Source organism: Cololabis saira, chromosome 1 (assembly GCF_033807715.1).
Source record: "Cololabis saira isolate AMF1-May2022 chromosome 1, fColSai1.1, whole genome shotgun sequence".
Classification (NCBI taxonomy): Eukaryota; Metazoa; Chordata; class Actinopteri; order Beloniformes; family Belonidae; genus Cololabis; species Cololabis saira.
Genome location: NC_084587.1, coordinates 46,095,072 through 46,113,692, shown reverse-complemented (window position 1 = coordinate 46,113,692; position 18,621 = coordinate 46,095,072). Strand labels below are relative to the sequence as shown.

Sequence of the window (18,621 nt, the reverse complement as noted above, 5' to 3'; positions counted from 1 at the left end):
TAATTTGCAAATACATTCTTCTTCTCAAAAAAAAAAAAAAAAACACACAAAATGACTTTATGGATTTTTTTTTTTTTTTCATTTAGTCTCTCATAGTTGAGATATAGCTTGCACAATTGGTGTCTGACAAAATTGTGTCCCACTGTATATTGCCTAACAGACCTTCATAACATGAATATTCAGAATGATTTTGTTTTTTGTTGTTCTGGCAAAGTAATTACTGATTACTCTAACCATATACGCCTGAAAAAGGGGACCTATTCTGAAAAACACGTTTTCTCTTGCTTTAACATATAAAGTGGTCTCCCCTCAGCCTGCCAACTCAGAGAAGGAGGAAAGCAACCAAATTCTGCAGTGTCTGTACAGCCGCCCGGATGAGCCATCCAGTGTGATGTGGATCTACGAGCCGTTCAGATTCTGCTCCTGTGGTGACGTCACGACAGAAGCAACGCGTGAAACCACGCCCACAACTAACTCTGCCGGCCGGAGCTTCCACCATTTTTTCGTAGCGGTGTATGGCGTCATTCAGCACAGTGCCTCATTATCATAGCCCCACCCACTCAGAATCCCACATAGATAATGAGGTTAGAAACTGGGAAGATAGACATGACTCAAGAGGCTGAATTTCTAATTTATTTAGCAAAAACAATCAAAAGCTTGTTTTTAGGACATTCAAGGCCTGTTTAAAATAGGTATTAGATGCCATAATAGGTCCCCTTTAACACTTCTCAAAAAACTTCAGACGTGATTTTTTTTAAAAACATTTTTGCATTTATTTTCAATTTTCTCAAAAGAAAAAAAAGACATCTTGCTTTAAGAAAAAAAGTACTCCTCATTCAATGATTTGAGAAAACAATGAGACCGTGTTCATATTTATCTAGTAATTTTACAAACATGTCAAAAGCAAAACAGTATTACATTAAGTCACAGCAGAAGCCCCCTTCCGATTTCTACACGTGAACGCAAAAAAAAGATATCACATCAAAAGAAACTTACACGTGGAGCCATTTCTAATACATACATATTTGAACAAAGTTGAAGTCATTCACCTCAGATCTTCAGTCTTGCACAAATCAATGTGCAAAGACTATATGACATACCACCTTAAAAAAATATAAAATAGGAGATTCTAATAAATTAGATTCATGTATTAGCAATCAAAAATGAAATTTTCCCATTTAAACATTTTTACATATTCACTCATCTAACCTTCTTAAGTTGCACCAACAACTGACGTCTTCTTTCCACATTTGCACTTTGTAAAATGAAATACTTCTGCTCATTGACATCAAGAGTCACCAATGATGTCACAGGTGCACATTTACGTACGTTCCCGTGTCTAAAACAGTTGTGAAAATCCTACAAGCAAATCAGAAATAAAATAGTAAGATTCAGTAGCTGTAAAATGCGTTTTAAATTCAACCATCTACACAAAAGTTTAATTCTGATCCTATGCAATCCTTTTTCAATGACAATACAGCAAATCACTATCATTAAAACAACCAAATCCCATTCAAATTAAAAAGTATGCATAGAGTATATTTTTTTTACTAAGGCATAGTATAAAAAATGAATTGAAAAAAAAGTATTATTTCCTACACTTTTTAGTTTCTTAAATAGTCACCTGTTAAAAGAAAAAAAGAAAATGCACCTTTCAAACAATTTTATTTTGAACATTAAAGAAAGACGTCTGAATGTTTTCCTTTGCAGTTACAAGACACTATCTTCATGCCAAGTTCATGTTTTATATGTACATAAAAAAAAACAAAAAAAACTTTTAAACTATTGACGAAAGATAGAGATCCTGTTCTTTATCGCTTGTACCCATCACTATCTTGTTGGTGCCCCAGAGGTATGTCAGACGTCGGAGATCCAGTCGTCTTCATGCGCATTCCTTATATGCTTCTTCATGTGGCCTGTCTGTGCGAATTGCTTGGAGCAGTGCGGGCAGGAATACGGTTTCTCCCCTGTGTGGGTATATTTGTGCCTTTTTAAGTTGTTGTAGTCTAAGAATCCTTTCTCACAATATGGACACCAGTGTCTTTTTTCTCCATTATGCCACCGCAAGTGCGTATTCAGCTCAACTCTCCTTTTAAACTTTTTCTCACAGAGGTGACAGTGGAAAGGTCTCTCTCCGGTGTGACTCCGTATGTGGACTTCCACTTCTCGTTTCGAGTAGTAACCCTTGTTGCATAACTGGCAGACGAAAGGCTTTATCTTGCTGTGGACCATCACGAGATGTTTGGTGAGGCCGAAACGGTAGACGAAGCCCTTCCCGCACTTGGGGCAGATATGGATTCTCCCGTTGCGGTGAACCCTGTGGTGCCGATTGAAGCTCTTGGAGTCTGGGAATGACTTCCCACAGAACGTGCAGTAAAACGGATGATGTACTGCATGGAGACCAGCATGGCTCTCCAGGGCAGAACTGCTGCTGAAGATCCGGCCACATTCCCCACACTGGTTCCTCAACAGATACTTTCCAATGACAGCAAGTGGCTGTAAGGGTGATATCATGGGTGCTTTCTTGTATGGTATCACAGGAACCTTATCTTCCACCGGGATAGGTTTTGGCCTCCTTCGCTCCAAGGAGGGCACTTCGTTGGGTGGAAGGGTAGGAGGATACCACACAACAGCTCGACATTTTCTCCCATCCCTAGATGCGGCAAACTCTTTCTTCGTTTTTGATTGAATACGCCTTCTCTTTGCAGCCTTCTCTTTCCTTTTACGAGTCTTTGCAGTTTTAGTTGCATTAACTTTCAGGTCTGCTTCGGACCCAGAAGTTGGGGTAGATATTTCAATATCAATATCATCAATATCATCTTCTGCCTTGACACTTGGCAATATGTCTTCTCCATTGCTTTCTTCAGTTTTACCACTGACAGTTGTTTCAGGATTCTTCCCAGGACTTAAAACATTGGACTGGCTTTTAACTGGTTTAATACTGGTGCTGGCTTTAGTGATGGTGAAACTACTAGGATAGCTCAAAAGGTCTGGAATCTTCTCAAGACAAACAGATAAAGTACTCTGAAGCCCTGCACCCTCTCTGGGTGATATTTTAGAGCTCATAAAGGGAGATTTTGTATTTATGGTACTAGTAATTTTAGGATGACTACTCTCTTGAGTACAGCTAGTCATCCTTGGACTCGCAGGTGGGGATCTCTTATTCATTGCAATATTGATTATTTGATTGATTATTGTTGGGCTCGGACACTTTTCTTTTGATTTGGATCGCTTGGCAGATGGGGATTTGATATCGTTTGAGCCTACAGTATCGCTTTCTGGGCTGAACCTCTTAACACTCACAGCAGCAGGATCACGAGTAGTCTTCCCAGACTTGACCGAAGCAGCTTCACAAACACTTATTGCAGCTGTGCCTCTACATACTCCAGATTGAAAGCTATTCGACAACGGCGTATTAGTGATCAAATTAGAAGTGGTAGTTTCCCTTGCATAATAGGAATGGTCATCGTCTAACCTTGATTTCTTTGGACCATTGGTGTTTATATCTGTGTCTGCTTTGCATTTTTTTGCAGCTGCTTTTGTTTCCAAGTCTTTTAGGTGATTTCGCAGTCGGGCAACAATTGATGTTTTTGGTTGGGAGTTCTTCTTCCTAGACTGTAACAAAAAATTAGGAAGAAAAAAAGAATGAAAAGATGTAGCAAATTATATAGAAAATACAATGACTGAGTTTATTGCAACAGAATAAGGGTTGTTTACCTCTTTTTCTTGGGCTGGTGACAGCAACAGTTTTGTCAGGAACTGAGATTTAGTAATTTCCAAATTAGGCTCAAGGTTGTTCTTGACCGCCATGAAAGCTGCTTTGTTAGGAGAATCAGGTACAGGCAAGGGCTCCTCCTCTTTCATCACAGTGCCTACTGTGGAAGATACTTCAGGCTTTTCTGAGGTTTTAAGATGGGATAAAACGGGCATCTGTGAAACCAAAACTGGTCGTTCTGATGGCTTCTGCTTCCCCATGACTTTAGGAAGCTTTGACACCAAGATGGATTCTTTTGTTGTTACTGGAAATGGAAGCCTCGTTAATCTAACCACAGCATGGAGTTTCTGTTTGGCATTTGGCAGCAACACTGAAGATGCAGGTGTCGGCACTTGCCCAGTGACCACTTCTGGACTCAAACATGTGTCTGTGGAAGCATTAATCATTTCAGAAACACAGGCAGCTTGCTTGGAATCGCCTAGGTTGTCAATTGTTTTACTGGTACTTATTTTCTCAAATAATGGCGTTAGCGGGGCAGAGATAGATGAATTTGACTGTTGTGATGTGGAAATCAGCTGAATTGATGAATCTGTACAAACAAGGTCATAGTTGGGGTCAGTATCAGGATTGTGGTCATAAGTAAGATCCCAATCAGAGGCAGGACTGAGGTCAGGATCAGGAACAGAGACGGGAATAGGGTCAGGAACAGAGGCGGGAATAGGGTCAGGAACAGAGGCGGGAATAGGGTCAGGAACAGAGGCGGGAATAGGGACAAGATCACAGGCTGGAGTTGGGTTCAGATCAGATGCGGGAGTAGGAACAAGATCAGAGGCGGGGGTAGGGTCAAGACCACAGGCGGGAGGAGGGTCAAGACCACAGGCGGGAGGAGGGTCAAGACCAGAGGCAGGAGGAGGGCTCAGATCAGAGGCGGGAGGAGGGTCAAGATCAGAGGCGGGAGAAGGGCTCAGATCAGAGGCGGGAGAAGGGCTCAGATCAGAGGCGGGAGAAGGGCTCAGATCAGAGGCGGGAGAAGGGCTCAGATCAGAGGCGGGAGAAGGGCTCAGATCAGAGGCGGGAGAAGGGCTCAGATCAGAGGCGGGAGAAGGGCTCAGATCAGAGGCGGGAGTAGGGTCAAGATCAGAGGCGGGAGTAGGGTCAAGATCAGAGGCGGGAGTAGGGTCAAGATCAGAGACGGGAGTAGGGTCAAGATCAGAGGCGGGAGTAAGGTCAAGATCAGAGGCGGGAGTAGGGTCAAGATCAGAGACGGGAGTAGGGTCAAGATCAGAGACGGGAGTAGGGTCAAGATCAGAGACGGGAGTAGGGTCAAGATCAGAGACGGGAGTAGGGTCAAGATCAGAGGCAGGACTAGGGTCAAGATCAGAGGCAGGACTAGGGTCAAGATCAGAAGTAGGGTCAGTGTCGAGATTAGGACCGGGATCAGTATCTTCAGTATCTGCAGTAGGGTCAAGATCAGATGCGGGAGTAGGCCTCAGATCAGAGGCGGGAGTAGGGTCAAGAACACAAACAGAGTCTGTACTAGAGCCAGGATCAGGAGTAGGTACAGGAAAGCCAGCAGCAGATGCTCTATCCGTTTCTGAATTAGCAACAAGCTCGGGGTTTAGGGATACCGCCACTGGTGGTGGTGGAATAACAATGGCTATTCTTTGTTTCTGAGGGGTCTTTGACTCCTGATGTGATGTTATGGTTTTAGCGTGTATTGGAAGGTAAGGGAGACATTTCTGGACGGTGCCTTTGACAGATTTGGGAACGGGGGAAGGGGGATTTGTTTTAGGAAACACTGCAACAGCAGGTTTGGGACTTATACAGTTTGCTGTGGCAAAAGTCAATCTTGGATGAGACTTTAGTGTCATTTGAGGAGTTGCAAATGTCTTTCCAGGTCCTGGCACAATAATGATTGTTTGGGATGTTTTCCTGACAACTTTACCACCTAAAAAAGCAGCCACACCTGGTGATGTTGAATTCTCCTGTTTAGTACTACACCGAGGAGGGACACTATGTTGTTTTGGAATAACAACTACATTGCAAGCTTTAGAAGAAGTGGCACTTTTAACACAGAGAGTAATATCAGGCGTTCCTGCCTTCGGATGAGTTCCAACCGTGGTAATACATATCTGTGGTTTCACTGGGGGTTTGTTCAACATTTGTGTGGTTCCCGCAATGAGAGATAAGGGGGCCGGAGGTTGTGCCGTGCTCACTGATGGGGAGATTGTCCTTTCCACTGGCGACTGATTCATGGCTTCAACCAGCAGCATTGCATCCTGAAGACTTGCAGAAGTGTAGTGTCTTTTCAGCACTCCTGATGCTGCTTGCGCAGTGTTCTGTGTTTCACTCACATTCTCCTGAACTGATGAAGTGGTGACAGTTGAAGTTTCTGTGGATATTTTATCTTCTGTATTACCAGAAGATGCCTCCATCGCCTTCTCTGCTACTGAAGAGGTATTCAAGTCCTTGTTTTTTAGAACTTTAGCAGAGGATTTCCCTTTTTTCTTTGGTGGTCGACCTCTTTTACGGCGTGGTGGCTCATTTGGTTCAGAACTTGCTTTTGCACTACCATGATTCAATTCTTCACAAGCACTTTGTTTCTTGACCAACGCAGACTCTTCCACCTGTTGCTCTGTGCTTTGCGCTTCAGTTTGCTCATTTTTGGCCGTTGACTCATTCTGGCAACATTCTGGAGGGACAAGATTTTCAGATGTTCTGTGTTCATCCTGCATGTCTGTTTCCTCCGCCATCTGAACATATTCAGGTTCTTCTTTAATATCATCACTGAATGCATCTTTAAGTGATATAACCAAAGAAGGCGTCACATTCTGTACTGGGTTCCCTGATGTTAATTCTTCTGATGTCCACCTCTGGAAAGTAGGAAGACTTGCGCTTTCTGAACCTGGGCACAGCAAAGAGAAATACCCATAGGGTCAAATTGTTTTAATATGCGTTATGAATAAGTGGGAGAGGTGGCTATTAAAAACCTTCTCACCCATATTGTCGCTAGAGACTTGTTTATAGGCACCAGAAGACTCAACTTCCTCTTGCTTCAAGACACACTGCAAAAACAAAACAAAGCAAGCAAATCAATCACAGCATTATTTTTTTGTCGGAAGACAATTTCAATTTATAGAAAGCATTAAAACAGAAATTATATTTTTCCATCTTTTTCCACACGCACCGTCTGTATGGCATAGTTACACATCTCATTAGAATCGCTGTTGCCTTGACAGACGTAGTTGTGTTCCTGAGAACTGTCGGCTATCTGCTCATTGGTGAGCTGCTGGTCTTGGTTTTGCAGCACAGAGGTCCCAAATTGCTGACATTCGTCCACCAGACCTGTTGGGATAGGGGAAAGGTCTACAAGGGGGACACACAAAAGGGGGGTTTAGCAGTGAATTTTTCCAGTTTTATTCCTTAATCAGGGTTGAATAATGTCTACCACACTAGCAAATTAACATCCTTAATGCAAAAGACTGATATAGGCAGGGAAAATGGGATTAAAGGTGTCAAATGAATGCAAAATTGGCCTGGAAATATGCAATTACATTTAATCAAAGTGTAGACTTTCAACTGCTTCTAGGCCTTCCTGCTTTCAGTTTAGCTTGGCTTCACTTTTCCAAAGAATATGACTCCATATTACTGGAGGCTTTTTAGAGTGTTTTTCCTGTTATCCCACTAAGGCAAAGAAAGAAAAGGAGAAACGCCGCTAACTCCGCTGAATGTAACAGAGACCTATAAACGACAGCAAGAAAAATAAAGAACTACATCATAAGGTAATGGATTCATATGCCTTGCTAATCAGCCGCTTTCTGTTGTAGATAGACATTGGGTTTAAACACGTCTTTAGCTGCTTGGATCTGCGGTACGCGCGGCCGCGTCGTAAATATTTCACCTATGAATGTCCGCCGGAGTTATACCAAATTATGTACAGTCACATCCAAACCCTCATGCAGGACGACAGTCATGTTAGTCGGCTTCACTGGTGACATTTGGAGTTCTAGTGTGAAGAGTTGTGTTTCACTCACAAAAGTTTCCTCACACGCGGCGGATGCTACCGCTAAAGCTTTCACAAAGCTTAATAACTCATTTTTATTTTAAGATGTAATTCCTCTTTCCACAGGAAAACTAAGGTTTATAGTTTACGACTTGTATCAACGTTTAGAGAGTGACATGTCTGCTGTTGTCTGTGTTGGTGCACTGCACATGTTGTATATAAACAGGAAACACAGGAAAGCTTAAGTTAATAAGCTACACTTCCTCTTTGTAAGCCGAGTCTAAGAGAGTCTAAAGCCGGGCATACACTGTGCGATTGTAGGCTCGTTTTGAACCGACTTTCCACTCGTATGACTATTTTTTGGATCGGGCCGGATTTCGACCCAATCGTTGGTCGTGCCTCGTGCAGTATACGTGGGGTAACGAGAGTGTAGCACCTCACGACGAGCTCCCGATCACAAATCGCGTGCTCGCAAGAAAATCAAACTTGTTTGAAATCCTGGTCGCTCCTCGTGAAGGTATCACACAGTTGAAGCAGCTACAACCCGATTGGACTCATCCTTTCGCAGAGACAATGTGCAATCTCTGATGTCATGTCAAAAACTATTATTTGTAGTTTAAAGTGTTGCAAATTCACATTACAAATCATGTTTTAATAGCAGAAAAAAAGGCCGCATTTCCCACGTCTGCATAGCCAATTCCTTGTCCAATCCCGACGTTGTCTAATCTTTTTTCATTTATCGCCACACAGAATGGCACAAATTGCTATTGGCTGATTTATGGTTCTGCGTTACACCAACGCAGAGCCTACGGTGTAGGGTACGTGGCAACCCGCACTGTACGGTTACGCCGTTGATTTAACGCGGAACCATAATTCAGGCTTAAGGCAGCGCTTTTGTTTTTGCAGAGCCTCTTTGGTGTCTCCCACTTCGGGGTTCCTCCTCTTCCACTTCTTTTTGACGTTGTAGTACACAGAAGTCCGACGTGAGGATTATGAACGTATAGTGTGAGCAGACGGGTCGCATAAGAGCATCGGGACGTACAGTGTGAGACCAAAAATCGTGGGCTGCGAACTTTTGAACTCAGCAATCTAGTTGTGCAGTGTGCGATGGGGCTGAATCAAACAATTTAAAATATTGCACAGTGTAAGCCCAGCTTTAGACCATTAGCATCTTTGATGCTAATGTTATTTGTTAGAAAAAAAAAAACAATCTAGAATCAAGATTAAACAGTTAACTGATTCATATAACCTTAAACCATAAAACCTGGAGAACAAACCCAAATCAACAATCCAGCTGGAAAGAATTTTACATAAAAAAGCACAAATTGTATTTAGCACTCAGCGTAGATTTGGTTTTGGAGAGCCGTTCATTGACTGGATAAGAACACTTTACACTTAACCCACGGCCACAATAACCACCAAAGGGGTTGCGTCAGAAAGTTTCACACTTTTTCGGGAAACCAGACAAGGGCGCCCACTCTTTCCATGTTTGTTTGCCATCTTCATTGAACCACAGCAATACATTAGAACATAAATAGATATCAACTCACTGCATAAAATTAATTTATATGCAGATGATTTATTATTAACAAGATTCCTATAATTCTGTACAGGAAACCTTGAATACCATTAGCGTGTTGTCTAAAATCACAGATTACACGATAAAGTGGCAAAAATCTACTGCACTACCACTGGTTGACGGAGCATGGGATTCTACGGCTCAACAAAATTGGCCGTCACTTATCAATGGTAATATCAAATATTTTGGCATTAATATTTCCCCCAGGCTGTCAGAGCTCTTTAAATACTAATTATACTCCTCTGCTAAAAAACATTGAACCGGATCTTAAACGCTGGACTAATCTTCCACTATCGCCCATTGGCTGAATTTCTAACCATTTTTTTCCAGCCCTTCCAATAATTCCAACGGACAATTGGTTTAATTCTATTAACGCACTCACACACAATTCTATTGAAAAAACCAAAATCCTAAAATCTCCATTTCAACTTTACAAAAATAAAAATCCTCAGGAAGTCTAGATGTACCAGACTTTCATCATTACTAGGCAAATCAACCTTCGGGACTGGTTTCAAAATTAAAATTGCAACAACTTGTAGATATATTTAGAACAAAACCAATTGAAAGCTACATCACTCCCAGACTTACCACCCTTCTTAATCCAGATGTTTGAAGTTGGGGGAACACTGACAATTACCCCCATGCCCCATCTCACCAGTTCACACACTCTGGACATTAACCGAGACTCTCACCAGAGTTGCATAATTCCTCCATCCCCATCACTCTGTTTGCTTGGTAATCTGACAGAATAATTGACAACCTTCCAATTAAATATAGAAAACCACTCCTTATTTTTCCCAACTATTGAATAGAATGCATTTTTTATAAATTGGAAGATAGAGATATCTATATATATATATATATATATATATATATATATATATATATATATATATATATATAAAATTACACCAAAACAAATTACATTAGAGAAAAATGCTTTTATTTTCGATATTAAAACATCTGCCTTCAGTGACACCTGGAACCCATTCTTACCTTACTTCCATTTAAACCCATTTAAACACCATCAACTACAGCTGTGAATATTCCTGCAAACTATGAAAGTAAGGCTGGGGATCGATTCAAATTTCAAGAATCGACTCGATTCCGATATGGGTTAGTGTTATGAAAAATGTTTTTTGAACTGTTGCATGAATTATATGCATGTATAGTTATGCAACATATTAATACTAGTATTATATTGAGATTCAACAGCAAGTATTGGCAGCGTAATATGGCTGCAAGGACCAATCACCTCCCAGAATGCTGATAGAACTGCTTACAGAAACATCTTGTGGGACAGAATTATCAAACAGATCCAGGGCCGCAAACAGAGGATTTATGAAATCTATTTTATTTTTCCCCCACATTCTGTTTTTATTTTTTCCATTTTCTGCATTTTTTGGTTTTTAAATGTTTGAGAATTTGGTTTTTAGCATTTTATGCAAATGTAACCTCATTACAATTTATGCAATTATAACTGAAATTTCTAATGTTTTCATACTTTTAAACATATTTAAAGGCAAAAACATAGCACTAGTTATTTTGGTGTCCAACAATACATTCCTTTTTTGGGCATAAAAAAATTCCAAAAGTTATTTGTGCAAAAAAAGAAAGAAATTGCAACAGCCCATACAGTAAACAAATAATTTTAGCTTGTCTAATTTATTCTGTCCCCAGACATACAGCTTACGATGAAGCACCCAGCATTTTTCAGGTATTTCATGACAAACTGTGTGTCCGATAACAGAAGAAACCAAACAAGTTATAGTAAATATAGATGCTTCATTGAACTAATATAACATTTTTAAATTTAAGCTGAAATATCCAAAGGACTGAACACTGGTTGTGCACGGTTGGGCGTGTGTATGAGTGTGTCTGTGTCCGTGTGTAACGTGTCTGATGATTCAATGATCTAGAAGTTTTGCCAGCACACAGTTGACTGGACAAGGAAGGATACGTACGAGGATCACTTACAGACTGAAAAACTAATAAACTTTATAAACACAAAGAGGCTGATGATCATGTACTTTAACGGCGATGTCTGTAATAGGTGGAATTGTAATTTTGTATCACAGTACGACGCGTTCTCCTCGCATGGTTTGTGAATGAGGTCCATTTCTTAACGCAGCTGGTTGTCTGCGTTATGGCAGTATAAACACACGCACAAACAGCAAGTATTTTCTGGGGAAGCTGCTCTGCCCGGTACCTGGAAGTAAACCGGTCGTTCTGTAACTTCTGCGCTGGTTTCTCAGACGGCTGCTTCAACATGTTTGTTTTATTTATGAGGGAAGCGGGGGTGGGATGGGGCAGAGAAGCACGCAGTGTCCCCAGCTTTTAGTGACGCCTCTTGGAGCATTTTCTCAAAAGAAAACTTTTACGCAAATTTCAAGACCTTTCAAAACCGGTACTTGGTTAACGCTACCGCTACTCTAAGACGCCATGTTCATTGTTTGATAGTTTCACACCATGCATGTGTGAATTAAATGACGTGACTGGGATTAAAGTTCACCGGGTGAAAATGTGATGATGGGGGATTTTTTTTTTTTTTTTTTTTTTCCCAATTCAATCTTTGGACATACGAATCGATTTTTAGGAATTAATATGAAAAATCGATGCAAGTAAAATGATCCCAGGTCCCAGCAGAACTCTGCTAGTCCTCATTCTAGCTCTGGCAGCACTTGTTTCAGATCTTCTTTCACATGTCCTTTCAGTAGCAACACTTGAAAGAAAACTGTTTGGACAGATCTGTAATTAATATAAAGTGATATTAATTACCATCATGAATTAGCTTAAGATCGGACTGTTTCAGCCATCAACCGTAAAAACAATGGACGAAGCATAATATCACATTATCCATTGGTTTCTGAGTGATTTTGAAGTATCTTTTTCCTCATACTGTGCACAGCCATTTTGCCTGTTAAGACTTGGGGAACCTGACAGGAACACGCCCACAGCATGTCAATCAAAGTGAACTATGGTGGACAGCTCTTTCAGCTGATCCCCGCCAAAATAAATGCAGAGCTGCCGCCAGATGTTAATGGCTAAATCAGTACGTTTACATGGGAAATTTAATTCTTCTTTAATTCAGAATTAAAGTTAAATCCGATTTAAAATAAGTAAAAATTACCATGTAAACACCTAATTCCGAATGAAAATGGCCATTCCGAATTAGACTTAATTCCGAAGTAAGTGACTGGTTTATTCCGATTTTAAATCCGAATAGAATAATTCCGCGATCATGTATACACTCATTCCGCCTTAAATTAATTCCGGTCTTTCTGCGCTGCTCGTTCCCTCGTCCGTCCGTCGCCATGATGCTTATATTTCGCGCTGGGCCTGTTTTCCAAACAAAGTTTCAAGATGGCAGCACGCAGTAAACGGTGGTCAAGAGCAGAGACCATTTATTTAATAAATAGCTTAGAGGACCTGGAAATAATTAAAAGAACAGATGGCAGGAAACATAAAAATGGTGAGCTTTTCAAAGTTGTAGCGGCTAAGTTTGTTTTTCTTCCGGTAGACGTAACTTCTGGCGGAATTGGATAAAGCCGATCAAACGTGTTTTCCATGTAAACCTCAATTCGGAATTACTATTTTCATGTAAACTCGAAGGAAAAGAGTTTAAATCGGAATTATTTAATTTGGAATAATTAATTCCGAATTAAAAAACATCATGTAACCGTGCCCACTGGGTTAGTACCAGTTGCAGATTGCTTAGTAAGCTTGGTTGCACAACAATTACAGATGGGGAAGTGATAAAGGCTGGATTAGGGTTCTGTGTTAAATCGACACGGAGCGTGCGCTGCAGTTTGCGCCGCAATGAGCACCCCACGGCGCACGCCACGCCGTGCACCTCCCAAAAATTGTAACTATGCGTCGAGAGGTCGCAGACCCAACGCAGACAGAGAGGGATGTGATTGGTTCGCTTGGTAGCAACGCATTTCCGGTTCGTGAAGCAGTTGTGAACTTTCAGCGCTCTTTTCTTCGTGTATGTGTGATTTTTTTGTGTGTGGGTTTTTTGTACAATAGTTGCCCTTATCTCTTGTATTCACTGTGACCGGAAAAGTCGGATAAACCATTCAGGAAAAGAACGCACCCCCCGAGCGCTCTGGGGGGGTACTGCACTGCGGCGAAATGGAGTGACGGAGAAGTCCGAAGGGTTCCCGACGGCGTCACAGCAACGGCGTAGGCTCTGCGTTGGTTTGACGTAGTGCTGGGTGGTATACCGGTTCATACCGAATACCGGTGTTTATTTTTCTTATGATATGAATTTTTCATATACCGTAATACCGGTGAGTATGTACAGTAGCGTACACAACGTTGGGAACGCCGCGCGGCTCTACGTTCCGCTGGACACTGTTTGTGAGGGGACTGTTTAGCAGTAGTGATGCACCGATTGTTCGGTAACCGAAATTTGGGCCAAAAATGGCAAAAAAAACACTTCCGGTGTTTGGTGGAATAAGTGGGGGAAAAAAACGAACAATTAATAACGGCGTTGTAATATAAGGAAATAGACTGGCCGCTCCCGTACCGGTTGCGCACCACAAACATAAATCGTTGGCCAACCAAAAAGTAACCACATAAGAATTTTACCTAACATTCACCAGGAGGTGGAACCAAGACAACATAATGCTGGGAAATTAAAAAATGTTTTTTTTAGGTTCAATAAATATTTTCTACCTCTTAATTTTGTAAAAGATTTTTTTCTCTGAAAAGCATGCCTATTTGATTTATGCATCCTCCTCATGACAGTAAAATAGGCCATTCTAAGCCAATTTACTGCAGCAATTCCTTTCCAAATCATTAGAAAATTTGGTTAACACCCAGTTGTGCATGAAAAAAAAAATACCGTGATATACCGTGAAACCGATATAATTTTGAAAAATACCGCGATATAAATTTTTGGTCATACCGCCCAGCACTAGTTTGAGCAGAACCCTAATCCAGGCTCAATGGCTAGCCATCAGCTGAGATGACTGTCAATCAATCATAAGAAATAATACGTTGGACATTTTACCATGGGAGCCAATGGAAATGGACTAGCTTTTGGGGAAAATAAAATATATAAAATATCAGCAGAATAAATTGTCCATCAGTTGCCCTGATTTCATCAGTCTAAGCCCCCCCCCCCCCCCCCCTACCCGACAACATCCGGGGCGGCTCAGCAGCGCATGGATCAACTGTACAATTCACTCTTTGTAATAAGGGCACGTAACCGTCATCATGAAGTGTTGTTAATATATGCGGGGGGCGGCTTTGTTTTGTTCTTCATCTTTTTTTTGTTACAAGTCCGCACCATTCTACAGTAAAAATGCGGTTGTCGCTGAATCGCACTGTAATGGTTTCCTTACGGCTAATTTATGGTTCCGCGTTACACCAACGCAGAGAGCTACGGCGTAGGGTACGCGGTGAGGCGCCCCGTACGCCGTAGCCTCTGCGTCGATCAAACGCGGAAGCATAAATCAGGCTTTACACGAGGAGACCACGGTACGGTTTCCCTCTCGTTCCGGGCCCGTACACTGAGCCGCCACACGACACCAGATACGCGAGCTAGACGACGCCAAAGCACTCACAACTAAACAATAAACACCTATTAATATGTATTTGAGTGTGTAATGCGGTACTCACCGCACTGGACCGCGGAGTCGCATTTCCCGGCCCCGTGGCCCCGCTCCGGGGTCCGCTCCGCCGCCTGCCCCGGCCCCGGCTCGCTCTGGCCGACTCTCGTCTTCAGGTCCTCGTTCTCTTTCCTCATCTGGGTGATTTCGGCTTTCAGGTCGTTCACCATACTTTCGAAAAGTTTGGTGGTTTCCGCCATGGCGCTCTTCAGCATGCTCTCCATGGTGGAGGCGTACATCGAGTGGATATCCTCCGCCGACATGTTTGTGATGTTTGAACCGTGTAAGGCGGTGCAGCGGCGGGACGGGAGAACTATCCCAACATGGTTCCTCTGCCTGCTTTGTGTGACGCAACTGGGGAGAAGAGCTTAAGCTCTTTTTCATTGAGTTATTTGGCGGTTTGCGCGCTCGTTACCGCCACCAACTGGACAGACCTTGTAATAATATTCTATACTCCCTAATGTATATGACTAGTACTACATAAGTACTAACTAAATATTTTAGATTATATATATATATGTCTTCTTTTAAGTCACTTTTAAAAACTCACTATTTTAGACTTGCGTTTAACTGATTGTATTATTTGTCTGTTTTTATCTCTCAAATGTGTCTTAATATTGTACTAATTGTTTGTTTCCTGTTTTTAATTGCATGTAAAGCACTTTGTGACTTGTTTTGGAAAAGTGCTCTATAAATAAAGGTATATATATATATATATATATATATATATATATATATATATATATATATATATATATATATATATATATATATATATATATAATTACATAAAGACAAGACTGTTTACTGAAGCGTACTCTTAAATGAAATACTTGCTGTATTCTACTGCCCTTACTTTTTAACAACTTGTGATTTTTATTATTTTAGCTCTTTTCTTATTATTTTATTTGTTATTTACTGTTTAATTGTGTCTTGCTGCTTTTAAAGTTGATGTAAAGCACTTTGAATTACCTTGTGTTGAATTGTGCTATACTACGGAGCCCCTCTGGTGACATTTAAAAAAAATAAAATAATGCGTGGCCACGTATTATTAACTCGTGGCCACGCATTAATAACTCGTGGCCACGAGTTAATAATGCGTGGCCACGCATTATTTTATTTTTTTCAAATGTCACCAGAGGGCCTCCGTACTATACAAATCAAGTTAAAGTTAATTTTATTTGTCAAAACCATATGTACCGGTTTATACATAGGATTCAAAATTGCAATGCTCCCCAGGCCCACAGTGTATATACATTTGGACAAGACAGTGACAATATAGACATAACACTGACAATATAGACGTACACTGACAGGACACATAACAATATGTCATTGCAGAAAAACCATAAAAACCAATATAAAAACACAGGGCAAGTATAAAAGAACAGACTTCTAGGCGGCAGTGCTATTGGTTAAAAAGTTAAAGTGCAACAGTTTTTTACTTTTCCAGATCATCAATTCATCAATTCCACTGGGCAGTGATAGGGGGACCCCACTGGAGAGAGACTCAGACTCAATGGGGGCAGGGGGTGATGTGTGTGTGTGTCTGTGTGTGTGGGAGGGGGCAGGTGTGTGTGTGTGTGTGTGTGTGTGTGTGTGTGTGTGTGTGTGTGTGTGTGTGTGTGTGTGTGTGTGTGCGTGCGTGTGGGAGGGGGCAGGTGTGTGTGTGTGTGTGTGTGTGTGTGTGTGTGTGTTGTGGGGGGTGGGGGGGGGCAGAGGGTTGAGGGAGGGCAGGGCAGAGAGAGAGTTCAGCATCCTGACAGCTTGGTGGAGAAAGCTGTCTTTCAGTCTGCTAGTCCTGGCCCTCTCAGTCTTTTTCCGGACGGCAGCAGACTGAAGAGGCCGTTGGATGGGTGGGTGGAGTCTCTTGCAATGTAGAGGGCTTTTCGGGTGAGGCGGGTGCTGTAGATATCCTGGAGGGTCGGGAGAGAGACTCCCAGGATCCTCTCAGCTGCTCTCACCACACGTTGTTTGCGGCAGGACACGGTGCAGGTGCCATACCACCAGTGATGCAGCTGGTGAGGATGCTCTCTATGGTGCCTCTGTAGAAGGTGCACATGATGGAGGCTGGAGTTCTGGCTCTCTTCAGCTTGCGGAGGAAGTAGAGTCGCTGTTGGGCTTTACTGGCCAGTGCTGCAGTGTTCTTTGACCAGGAGAGGTCCTCACAGATGTGCACACCCAGGAACTTAGTGCTGCTTACTTTCTCCACAGCAGCTCCATTAATGGTGAGGGGGGCATGCTTTGTGTGTGTTCTCCTGAAGTCAACAACAATCTCCTTTGTCTTCTTCACATTCAAGGAGAGGTTGTTGTTGCTGCACCACTTGGCCAGGCGAAATAAACTGGCCTTGCCCTTGCCTTTATTCTGCGCTGCTCGTTCCCTCGCCCGTCTGTCACCATGACGTTTATATTCCGCGCTGGGCTTGTTTTCCAAACAAAGTTTCAAGATGGCAGCACGCAGTAAACGCTGGTCAAGAGCAGAGACCATTTATTTAATAAATAGCTTAGAGGACCTGGAAATAATTAAAAGAACAGATGGCAAAAAACATAAAAATGGTGAGCTTTTCAAAGTTGTAGCGGCTAAGTTGTTTTTTCTTCCGGTAGACGTAACTTCCGGCGCCCTCCTATCCAATCAGAACCTTCCCAACCCCCAGACCTTAAGAGGAATTGGATAAAGCCGATCAAACGTGTTTTCCATGTAAACCTCAATTCGGAATGACTATTTTCATGTAAACTCGAAGGAAAATAGTTTAATTCTGAATTATTTAATTCGGAATAATTCATTCCGAATTAAAAAACATCATGTAACCGTGGCCATTAACGCACATCCTAGGTCATCTTTGTACAGACTCATTACTCCGGCACTCCAACATGTTGTACATATTTTCTTTGAATATTATTTGTCCTTTTGTGTTGCACCAGTGACCACAACAAATTCCTTGCGTGTGTTAAACTTAGGGTCGCCACCTGTCCCTTGAAATACGGAAATGTTACGTAATAGGGAATTAAAAGTCGCATTCCGTATTGAACCAATACGGACATATATTATGCTCTTATTTATTGATGTCATAATCAGGGGTGCACACAAGCCGGGAATCGAGGGCCAGTCTACTGCATATTTTAGATGTTTCCCTGTCTTCAACACACCTGATTCTAATCACGGGTTGTCATCAACATGTCATCAAGGTTTACACAACTCTGTTGGTGACACAGCCTTGTCTATCAGGGTTGTGTTGAGGCAGGGAAACATCTAAAGCGTGAGGTAGACTGGCCCTCGAGTACTGGCTTGTGTGCACCCCTGGTCATAATATACAGGTGAAGGTCGGAAAATTTGAATATATTTCAAAACTTCATTCGTAGTAAATTCAACTAAAGGTGAAACACATATATAATTTCCCATTACATTCATTGAGATATTTCAAGCCCTTATTTGTTATAATTTTGGTGATTATTGCTCACAGTTTATGAAAACCCCACATAAAAAATCTCTATATTATGAAATCAATAAACAATTCAATCATCAATGTGATAACAAATAAAGGTTAAACACATCTTGCTTTGCATGTAATGAGACTATGTAATATATTAGTTTAACCTTTTAAGTTGAATTATTGAAATAAATTAACTGTTACACCATATTCTTCACCTGTAGGCTATAATATACATCTTGGCTGATGTGGACATACGTAGCATAGGAGGATATTTC

At 41.7% G+C, this 18,621-nt stretch overlaps 1 protein-coding gene across 1 annotated transcript; it reads right to left on the bottom strand.

The window, feature by feature from the left end:
- Positions 1–1,415: 1,415 nt before the first annotated feature.
- LOC133446504 (mucin-5AC-like) lies at positions 1,416–15,258 on the bottom strand. Its single transcript, XM_061724548.1, has 5 exons — positions 14,926–15,258; positions 6,903–7,081; positions 6,714–6,780; positions 3,718–6,620; positions 1,416–3,615 (listed from the first exon to the last, which is right to left on the bottom strand). The coding sequence occupies exons 1-5, from the start codon at positions 15,176–15,178 to the stop codon at positions 1,858–1,860; spliced, it is 5,160 nt and encodes a 1,719-aa protein (XP_061580532.1). The 5' UTR covers positions 15,179–15,258; the 3' UTR covers positions 1,416–1,857.
- Between the last annotated feature and the right edge of the window lie 3,363 nt (positions 15,259–18,621).

Bases quoted from the DNA above. Each gene is read 5' to 3' on its own strand.
- LOC133446504 (XM_061724548.1), bottom strand. From the start codon at position 15,178: ATGTCGGCGGAGGATATCCACTCGATGTACGCCTCCACCATGGAGAGC. The intron at 6,781-6,902 runs GTGCGTGTGGAA...TTGTTTTTGCAG, and splicing joins GTAACTATGCCATACAGACG to TGTGTCTTGAAGCAAGAGGA. The intron at 3,616-3,717 runs GTAAACAACCCT...TTTTTGTTACAG, and splicing joins CACCAGCCCAAGAAAAAGAG to TCTAGGAAGAAGAACTCCCA.